Raw genomic sequence first — 11,487 nt, forward strand, 5'->3', positions numbered from 1 at the left:
GCAGAACACGAAGCCGACGTGTTCCACAAGCCACCCCTCCGTTCTCCATTTTCGGCCCGTCACTGGCCTCCCCTAGTGTCAAAACTGCAGACGTAGCTTAGTCAATTGTCAAACAATCACTCATTAATGAAGCGGTAGGAGTATCATAGGCATTTCAGCAATGACACACGACGGGCATAAATACGAGGCAATTCACGAACTGGTTGCGCGCGGCCTGAGAAGCCTCTTCCTAGCAATGTACACATCTAAGCGGGGAAGCCAAGCGTAGAGCACGGTAGTTAATGATTATCTGGGGTGCCTTCGAAAAGCGCAGCTCCTGATACTCCTTAGCAGAAGTAAGAACGAGAAACATGAAAAAAAAAAATCGCAGCATATCCACGAAGTGCATGATGATAAGTGGGGCGAAGCATCAGTCCGTGCGTCCGTCCATGCATCCGTCCGTGCGTCCGTCTGTCCGTGCAACCTTTAGTCCGTGCGTCCATGCGCGCCCATCCGCCCATCCATGCGTCCGTCCCTGCGTTCGTCCGTCCGTCCGTCCATGCGTACGTCTGTGCATAAGTCCATCCGTGCATCTGTCCGTCCGTGCATCTGTCTGTCTATCCGTCCATCCATCCGTCCATCTAGTGAACACTCCAAGTACCGCCATCTCGCATCTTTTCATCATATATTCATCACATAGAAGTACCGCCATCCAGCGAGCATTCCAAGGACTAAACGAGAGGGCACGGCCGGACTAGAGGAGCGGCACGCGCGCACTCTCTCACGGCCTGCGCTTCGTGTCTATTTCCCATCTTTCACCGCCGCTAGTTAATGGCACTGCGGCCCAACTCTCGCTAAACCATGCGAACACCAAGGAGGTTACGCCCAGCGAGTTTAACTAGCGAACCTTTTCTGGGCAGATAGTGCTCAAAGTGCGTCCTTCTGTTACTAGCTTTTTTTAGTAAGCATCAAATTCTACGCAAATTTTATTACAGATTAGGTCACCGATACTCCTCTCTGTAGGCTATTTCATCAGAAACAACTATCTTTTTTATATATGATTAACGTGTGCGGGTTTCCTCCTCAATTCAAAAGAGTGCGCGCGTGCTGCTACTCTAGTCCGGCCATGGAGGTGGCTACCTACAACTACTATTACTACTACTACATACATCGCGGACGCACGACCCACGGCATAAGGAGCTTCGCTCCTAAAACGCACAATAGGCATTTGCTAACCCTGAAACTGCCTGTGAAACTCAGCAGCGATCAATGGGCCCCAGCGTAGGTCAAGAAAACTCAAATTTTCAGTCCGGAGAGGAAACAAACGCCATTTGTTATTTATTTTCACTGTGTTTGACTTTAGCTGCCTTAGCCATCAGCCTACTAGATTTGCGACTTTGAATTGTATAACATTACTTCAGTTCTCTTAGTTTTACGTGGGAGCGGGCCGCTACGTGCTAGTTCACGCCCCGACGAACCTAAGTAAAGTTTTCCATACATACTATACTACACCATCTAGTGCTATCCTTCGCCTTCAATACTTTTGAAGCGTGGCAACAATTTCTTTTCTTGTTTGTACAGTCTTTAAAATCAACTCTGTGGTGTCACTCTCCTGAAGTTTTCGTCTAGAGTAGGCGTATAAAATCCTAGTTTCTGGCGTACTGCGTCACTACACGTCCTTGATCTGTATCGAAGCTTGAAGGTGGTTTCGTTATATAGCAAAGTGCTGCCATCGCTAACTGCTGTTGCCCGCGAATTCTTCAGCAACTCCCCATTAGCGCACAGCTGCCGTGACATCGCGTTAATTCTTTAATAGCGCACGAAACGGGCACGGTCGCAAAAAGACAGCCTGCGAGGCCCAGTTTCGGGCCCCGGAATGGGCGTTTCCCACCTCGCACGCCGGGCCACGCGAAGGCAATATTCAGCGCGGGCACACCCACGTCGAATGGTTTCCCAGCGTGCGGTCTCCCTCGGCGGCGGACTCGGCAGGGCCGCCCGGGGCCGTCGATTCGCGTGACAGAAAACAGGTGCCCTCTTCGATGACGCAACGCTGTGTGCGGCCTTGAATGAAGTCCTCTCCCTCCTACTTCCTAAGCCACTTTCACTTTCACGCTGTCTGGACGCGTTCGCGAAGCAGGTACTCTGTAAAAGGCAAGGCGGCGGGTGAGTGAGATAGTACGCGCTAAAGCCTCGCAAATGACGTCATACTAAAGACGAAGAATGATCGATAGTTGCAGGTGTTTGGGCTACGTGGTGTACGCGTATGCGTCCTGAAAATAAGGAAGCTTGTTTGCCCCCTGTAACCCGCCTCCGTTCTTATTATTGTCCGTGTTACTTTCCTTACTTGCTGTTTCGGCACAGGTGCTTTAAGAAAAGTTTAGGGTAACGTCTCACGAAAGTCATTTGAACTGTTATACACAATCGATTAATGTTAACAACGAAGCCAAAGAAGGTGTAGGGGGCATAATTCATTGCCTTTGAAGTGTATTGTAGTGATTATGATATAAATGTAAAGAAATAAATATTGGAAGAAATGGCAACATGTCCGTGGTAGCATGGTCGTGCTTACTAGTATCGTTTCTATACAATTGTCGAGACGCATCCTACAACCTTCGAATAACGCGTCCAGGGCTCTGTCGATTTATCTACACAGCTGCGGTCGTCTTCTTGTGCACTTTATCTGATGCTGCCTGGGAGTGTTAGCCAGCGCCGCTCGAAGCCAATGCGGTCAGTGAGGAAGACTCTCCTTTGCGAGTTGGCCTCACGGGAAGTTGGTTTAATTAGGCTGTTTATAACAAATAAAAAGCGAGTCATTGATAAAAATAATTTATGTACCCTGATTAATATTCCTTATATGACCATCTATGTGCCCGCTAAGAACGACAAGCTGGAAAAAGAAAGATAACTGTCGACGAAGACGTGGATGCTATGACCCTCTTATATGTGACACGCATTTATGCATCTTTTGTAACGCCGAAGTATAATGTTGACGCGCGTGAATGTGTAACGCCTGTGGCTAAGCAGTGCAGTGTAACGAAGTGGTGATATCCGCGAGCATGTTAAAAGAGAGAAATATGTCTTTTTCTTTATACTGAGCATTCTGCCTCATCCATAATCTCGCTTCTCCATCTGCGTAGGTGACGCCGTCCAGTGCTACATATGCAGTTGGTCCCCCAGGAACCAGGCAAACCGGACAGACTTCTGCACACACGCGAACTTCAATCCGGAAAAGAACTTCGCCCACGAATGTCCCCAGGGATGCGAGTTCTTCTCTCAGAACGACCTGAACGGTGAGAATGTCAGAAACGACAACCCGCGCGATATGTGGGCGTGAAGCATCGCAGAATGCTCTCGTTTTCGGTTAGTCTCAATTGTATTTTCACCTTGCCCCGTGTTCTGAAAAAGGTCAAAGGGAGTCGACTAACGTAAGTCTATGCTTGTTATGTTCTCAGAAAGTCAAGTCTTGTGTTATTATTATGACCTTTCGTTCTGCGTATTTATGTACAAAATTTATTGTTCAGTTCATCACAGAGCGTTCAAAATGTTTTCGTCTATATATGCACCCGTGTCTGTGGTGTGCTCCATCATTTTTTGGACTAATGTACAAGACACAGAGCTCAGCAAAGACTGCTTGCATTGCGTTATGCTCTTTACGTTGCTCTGTTGCTCTGTGGGGCACATTTTGTGGCCAGATTTTTCATTTACTTTTTTTCATTACTTTCTTTCGCGCATTTACTAAGTGACAATAAATAGCCGGAGTATAGTATAACTGGGCGTGCACCGATTCGAGGTGCGCGAAGAGATATGCTATATTTAGAATATAGTGCAGTTTAATTATGTTATGCTATATATGACGGCAGCGTCGCGAGTTAAATCATCAAGAATTGTGAAGGAAACCGAAGTAATGTATACAGGGTGTCCCACGTAACTTGAGCCACGAATTTGAAAGTGAAAGGTACTTAAGAGGCGAATCGAACCAAACGCATACTACTCGCACTTGCCAGTAGATTCCCAGGCTATTTTTTATATCTCCTCATACCAATAAAAATTATTCTTAATTACCTATTTTTAATTATGGGCTGGAAACCCAAAGTATGAACACTGACATGTAGAGCATTTTCAGCAACCACCGACTAAATTGTTTCCTGTACGATACGTCTCGCGCTGTTATTTATTTTTTTCACATTGCAAAAGAAGCCCGCGAAGCGTGGAAAAAAAAAAGCCGTGTGACTTACCGCGAGTGCACTGCTATAGTGGTGCTATAGGCTTTCTTCACAACGCGGGAAAAAATAACAGCGCTAGACGTGTCGTACAGGAAACAATTTTGTCGGTGGTTTCTGAAAGTGCTCTACATCTCAGTGTTCATACTTTGCGTTTCCAGCCCATAAATAGAAATAGGTAAATAATAATAATTATTAATTAGTATGGAGAGAAATAATAAATAGCCTGAGTACCTACAGGCTAGTGCGAGTAGTACGCGTTTGGTTGAATTCGCCACTAAAGTGTCTTTCATTTTCAAATTCTTGGCTAATGTTATGTGGGACACCCTGTATAGCTCTGTTGAAACATAGGAATGAATAGGCGTGTGTTTCAATTATGAAGTGTCCTTAATAATGGCAGCACGTGTGGAAAACGATCAACCCTCCATCATCTTGCATGAAAAGAAATTGCCATGCTTAAACATTTAACTCTCGCGAGCGCTCGCGTGTGTCAATGAGGGATTGACGCTGCCTTCACATAAGCACGCTTAGATGAGCTTTGCGCCTTGCTCTTTTTCGGTGTTCGTGTTATCGCTTTTTTTTTTTTGGTTCCCTACTTGTGTTAGTGTTAGCACGCCTATACATCTGCAATGACACGGACACAATCGTGCCCTTCTAAAGCCTCATTAAATTTTCTTATAGGCAGTAGTTTAGTTATTGCAATTAAAATACTTTTTAAAGTTTCGAAATACTTTGTGAAAGCACGCTCTAAGAAAAATTATCCTTTTTCCTTTATTTCGTTCAATGCTGACTTGCCGCGTATATGACTTTCTTTAAAGAGACACGCGAATTCCCGTTGGAGACTTATACTTTCTTTGGGGAGTCGTTGGACTCAAAGCAGAGTCGACATGAATGTCATATTGGACACAAGTCAGGACTCATAAAGAATAGTTATGCATGTGGCTGTTGTTGTTTTTTTTGTTGTTGTTGTTGTTGTTTTGTCTTGGAGTGTGTCGAAAAGAACCTTTGTTTTCTCGTATGGCAGTGTTTTAGAGAACTTTTACGCGAACTGTAAAGCTGATCTATATATGTTGATCGCTTGTTTTGGTTTTCGTCTTTCTTGTTCATATTGTAGATTTAGTATGTCGTTTACTCGTGTGATATGTATATACGGGAAATGAGCTGTCGAAACGTTATACTTTTTAACTACGCACTAGCGCAGCCGTATCTATCGCAGCGTCTACTTTGTCGTATGCGTGCAACTATATACGAAGCAACAACAAACGAAATCCCCATGGTCGCGCAGGTGACTTCGAGCACGTCCGACGCAACTGCGCTCCGAGCAACCCTCCGCACAAGGGTTGCCTGACCGAGACGAGCCGGGCCTGGACCACGGTGCGCTGCATCTGCGACTCGGACTACTGTAACGCGGCGCCCCGGCAACATCGGACAACGGCCGCGCTTCTGCTGCTGCCTCTGTTGCTCGCGGCCGCCTCTAGAATGCCCACCTGAACGCTTCCTCGGTGTTTGCTCGACCAGAGGAGAGAGGGCGCCCGTGTTTGCGGAGAAATGGAAACAACGTGGTTCGCTCTCTGTTCGTAGTCAGCCACGAGGGCGGGAATAGAAGCTCGAGACTTTGTATGTGCGCGTGTGTGCCAGTTCCGTGGAAGCTGCGAATCGACTCGTCGAGGTTTCTTGATTTGCTGTAAATAGATTACGCCTCACTTATTACGCGTTACACCAGCCCAAGAGTACGCAAAGGCAACAGCGGAGTTTGACGACCATGGTCTCATTTCGTGGCCCTGTTGATCTGAGTAGTTTCATGATTGACGTCGCGATTCTAATGACTGAATTTGCGAACTACGTGGTTACATCCGCGTTGGGAATGAAAATTAGTGGGCGACTGTCATGCTCAAAGTGATTATTTGCAATTTACCGCGGTAGTTTTTTGTCTGTAGTGCTCAATTCTTTTATGAATAAATTATGCGATATTACAAGTCAAAGCGGAGACATAAGTATGAGGCACTCCGTAACAGAGGACTCCGTATTAATGTCGACCTTAGCAGACGGATCGCATTACGTACGATCGAAAACGCGAACGCATTAGCCATGCGAAAATTTACTGCTGCTACGGCACGTTGCCTTGAAGAAGAAGGGGAAAACAAATAATCCAAAAATAAAATGTATGCATATAGAATAAATTCAGCGAGGTTTCACTATTGATGGCAGGAAATTACATTTGTTATTGGTGACAAACTATAGGCCAATGATATACCAAAATTAACATTAAAGCTTGCTGATAAACGCTACTCTTTACAGAGGCGTTCGCGAAGAGCTCTGCTTTTTCCTTTGCTCTTGGGGCTTTGTGTATCTCATATTGTGCTTCAGGGTCAAGTTTTGCAGGAACAATGTTAAGTTATAAACAACGCATTATCTGTAATATCTGCATGTTTTGTGACGTGTATACTGTGACGACAGGTTATGTTTGTCTTTCTGAGCGGTATTCAATTTGTGCCCCCCCCCCCCCCCCGTGGAACGCTGGATTCGCAGTTTTGTTGTCTTTCAGTGTTCGGTTTGACTAATGGGTAAGTACCATGCTTACAGGTGTGCAGTGTTAATCACTGCGTACGCGTTTAATGCCCCTGTTACACAGGCAAGTTAACCACCGTTTCGACCAACCACTGTTAGCACCAACAACGGTTCGCCGATGCCACACAGCGCAAAAGCGTCCCCAGTTAAGGCGGTTTGACCTTGCTACACGGACGCTGCCATTTGCTCGGTTAACCGCCGAACCGAGGTTTGCCAAATTCGGTTTTCTACAACCGTGGTTAGCGACGTAATCGCGGTTCTCCGTATACCATGTAACATAATCGAACTGTGGTTACACATAACCGCGGTTTAGTCTGCCTGTGTAACAAATGTATAAGTCGCTTTCTGTTATCTGCGAAGCCGCTTCGCTTCAACTTCTCAGTTTTTATGTCGCTATTTAGCCACAGAAGAACATGAAAGGTCTTCAGTGTATCTTGCTTTCCTTAGAACCTTATGATTTAACAAGACGTCCGCCGAAAATTTAGACATTTTCGTGCGCTTACAGCTGCATGATTACACTTTACAAACAACACGTTCATGACGCAAGATATGACAGCGCACCCGGCAGCGCAAGTTCACGGCAAGTGGGTTTCACTGCAAAGGAAAATTTTACGCCGCCAGCGCATAACGCTTTTAATTTAGCATGTTGCTACAGACTGCTATATTTTATTGGAGCCTATGTTGCCAGACAAAGTGGTAAAATAGCTTGTTCGAAAATGTCCCGACTCGGAAACTTTTGCTGGGGAGGCTGTTCTTTTTGCGAGTAGAATTCAAAAGCGATTATTATTAGTTAGCATGTATAGCTGCATGGCTGATCAATTAAAGACTTGTCGTCCTTGATCTTGACTAGACATTTTGTTCCTTATTTGGCGACGAACTTTGATTGCTTCTTCTCCATTTCTCTGCGTTCCTCTGCTTTGTTTTGATGTGTACAATGCTTGTGCATAAGTGATTGTCGAAAATGCAAACATTTCCTTCCAAGACAAAAATATCAACGCATAGGTTTATTTTTGTTCAGGCGAACATAGTTGCAGTTTATCTCCTCGTTCATCGAAGCCAATGTCATTGTACCACCACCCCCAAATATTAAGCGTTCCCTTGTATTGCTTCCCAGTTTTTTTTTGTGTGTGTACTATTTTTCAGCAAAGCCAGGTGATCCTTCAGCGACGAAGCAGGGGCGACAACAGTACATAAGCTGGCAACTTCCACACGATTGTTTTAAGTGCAAATACGTCGTTGAAGTGCATATCGCTGACTGTTGCTGCGCGAAATAACGGTTATAAAGAACGCGAGGTGATTAGCACATTTCGTTGTCGTATACCGTATAAAACCTGGTCCTCAAGCCATAGGTCGTCTCGAATATCGTATCGTTCTACAGTTCATGCTATGTCGCCTAAATAACACATTTATTGTGCTTTGCTGCCAAAAACTGCCGCCAATGTTCTCTCTAGAAAGTGCTTGTACTGTACAGCTGCAGCGTCTGCACACTGACACTTTCTGGAATATAAGAACACGTGCTAAACTTACCCGCTGGTTCACGTAAGTCGTGCGAATTCATAGTGTCATTGACTGTCGTTTCATCCGTACCACACCACGCAGTGTCCGTGTAACAAATGTAACGCCATCTGTTCGCCAGCACTTTACCTATGTATCTGTAAACTGCAGTGTATATAGCGACTTCCGGCACCTACTCTTATCGCTACGTTGTGGTTACAGGGTTTCGCAATCTAAGTCTAATGCGGAAAACGTGTACAGACCTTAGTGTACAGAGAATGATGAAGAGACAGAACATCTTATCGTCAGTGCACTCTTTAACATTCTGAAAACAGCGCAGATAAAGAAAAGAAAAGAAACGAGACGGACAAGAAAAGATTGAAGGATCTTTGTGATGTTTTCAAGATGTTCGAGAACTGTGACCAACTAGCCCAGCTGTCGATTCCTCTGCGTCAGTACATCTGATTCGACGGCGTCGCAAACACTGACAGTGTGAATCAACGTGTCTCATGCGAGAAATGTGTCTATAGTACGGAATTCGGTTTCGTCTTACGGCAGGGGGTTTTTCGATTCGGATGTGTCACATATATTAGTCTGCTTGTGCCAAGGTTGCAATACGTTCTCGCCGAGAAATCGGACTTTCTTCTTTCCAGGAATAATTGAAAGCACGATCTCCCGCCGACAATAATACATTTAAGTACAGCTATTAAGCAGAAACAAGATACTTAAATCATGCTGAAGTAAACGCGAACTAGAAACGCTGACTCAACATGAAAACTGAGACTCCTATGTACGTTGTGTCGTCCTTCGAGATCAAAAACAGCGCAGCGAGTGAGACAAGGCGGCCTTGACATTTCTTGTCCCGTTTCTTGCACTGTTTCTGTTCGTGTGTTACCTATAGCCCAGCGTCAAGTACCGACCAGCCCAACAACAAGCACTCCTGCTCTCTGTGATCTCATGCAGACCTTTCTCAAGCCCTTACCGTAGACTTGAATATACACCTTCCAGATGACTTCGGCGCATATTTTTTTAATAACTGGCGCAGCATTTTTGAACCAGTAGTTGCTTGCCAAAGTTCGCATTGCAGTTGCCAAAGTTTATGTAATTTCTCGTAGAGACAGGGTACACTTTTTGTCCCTCCTAGTTATAGGTCTGGACGTCAGTGTTCATAGTTACCAGAATCAATCTTGGCCACAACTAGGTAGTCTGCTATTACTTCACAAAAGGACAGTACATGTTCTGCCAGAATTGTTCAGCGCACTTAATCTGCACTATACGCTACCATAAAAAAAAAATACAGTTGCGCTCAGAGTTGCTAGGCTAGGTAGCTATGAGTACGCTAGAAGGACCGTTCTTGTCCCGCCGCATCCTTCACGTATGGTGGCCACGGTACGGCCTGACAGACAACGAGAAGCAGTAAAGTATTTCCACGCCGTAATAACGTCGAAAACATACAACGTAGATAGAGCTTACTACCAAAGTATGGCTGCAATGAAGAACTAATGTTACAAAGAAATTACCCTGCGAACTGGTCGAAACACATATGTGAGATTAATGGAGGTGTGCACCTGCCACATACCATGGGAATGAGAAATTTCAGTCTTTATTTTGTCATTTTGTTTATATTTATAGCTATTGTAAGCCACGAGACTAACTTTAAGGCAAAAACAAAAATACAAGCACAATCATATTGCAAATAATATACCTACAAATGTAAGACACACACGCACCCTCTCCCTGTCTTCGTTAAGTTGTTTGAAATGCTTGACCCCCATCTCCCTCCCGTGCGCAGGGTAGCAAACCGGCTGCCTATAGGCTGCTTAACCTCCCTGCCGTTCTTTTCCTCCTATTTTCCTTCCTTTCTTCCTTCCTTGACACATCTTGAAAATTTTGTTCCAGAATAGCACCCCAGTGGCGCTCATCGGTTTTAAGACAGTTGCAATAAAAGCGTTAATTATATATCCGAGGACGCCCCAAAATCACACTCTGTTACAACGCAAGATTTTGAAAATCTTTTAGCACCCCCGACGACTGCTCATAATGCGACGTGCCCTATGTAGTCTAGCTCAACAGCCTACGCCGCCAGCACACACTCTGCCCTACGCATGGCATAAATAATGTAACAGAAAGCAGTCACTAAAATATGTGAATAAGTATTTACATACAGCTTTAAGCCACTCTAAACACTGAACGAAATATATGAACGCTGCGAATTCCGTCGCGAAAGTGTTGTGCCAGTGAAGATGGCTGTTGCTATTTCAGCCTGCAGAACGACACATGTTCTGATCGTGTGAACCCAAATAACAGATTTTCTAAAACTGCCTTCATTTATAGGTGTTTCGGTTATTTTTATCTGAAGGGAAGAAAGAAGTACTTTACTTGCAGCTGGTTTCTGTGAGCAGCACACACTGTGACTAGAATTCCGTCACCTGTCATTGTAACGCTGTCCAGTACAATTGTCGTGTTGTGATATACGTTTGTACCGTTGAGTGCGTATGTATCCTTGCCGTGCTGCCCAAAACTTATGTTATTGTCGTAGGCTGCTCCAGATGTCCGGATCAACGCGCGCGTCCCATTGAATTGTTTGTACGCTTGTTACACGTGTTATGTACATTCACGGTGTTACCTTCGTGTTTCTCTGCAATCTTCGTAAATGCCAGCCAACTCGTCCCAAGAAAAAGAAAAAAGTTCACTTGTACATCAGCGATTAGCTCTCCTTGTCTAGGTATACCTTCCACTGCCTGATTTAGAAAAAGGTTACAATCAACTGTTGCGTTCTTTGTTCTCCTTCAATAAAGCCTGGATATTGGCGCACACTGAAATGTAGTACTTTTGTGTTTAGATGTCTTTTTTTCCTGCCTTATGTCGTCTCCTCCCTCCTAATAATAGTAGAGAACAAGCTATATATATATATATATATATATATATATATATATATATATATATATATATATATATATATATATATATATATATATATATATATATATATATATATATATGTATATATATATATATATATATATATATATATATATATATATATTACGCGGGAGAGCTTTATTCGAGACGAGTCCGAGCTGGTGCACACTGATGATGATATCAACAGATGAGGAAATTATACAAATGATGATGACACGTCCAATTGATTGATAAAGAAGCGTCGGTGACTGCGCTCACACTAATTCTCCGTCACGCTGGAAGCGGCCTCCTGGCCGAGCGAAAG

General features: G+C 44.3%; 1 protein-coding gene across 1 annotated transcript in view; it reads left to right on the forward strand.

Moving 5' to 3' along the window:
* Positions 1-11,090, forward strand: part of LOC119170287 (uncharacterized) — an 86,090-nt gene extending 75,000 nt beyond the window's left edge. Inside the window, exons 3-4 of the mRNA XM_037421408.2 lie at positions 3,117-3,269; positions 5,485-11,090. Of these exons, the coding sequence (XP_037277305.2) occupies positions 3,117-3,269; positions 5,485-5,690 (359 nt within the window). The 3' untranslated portion in view covers positions 5,691-11,090. The remainder of the gene's footprint in view (positions 1-3,116; positions 3,270-5,484) is intronic.
* The last annotated feature ends 397 nt before the right edge of the window (positions 11,091-11,487 follow it).

The sequence above is a fragment of the Rhipicephalus microplus genome, chromosome 2 (assembly GCF_043290135.1).
Source record: "Rhipicephalus microplus isolate Deutch F79 chromosome 2, USDA_Rmic, whole genome shotgun sequence".
In the NCBI taxonomy this organism is placed as follows: Eukaryota; Metazoa; Arthropoda; class Arachnida; order Ixodida; family Ixodidae; genus Rhipicephalus; species Rhipicephalus microplus.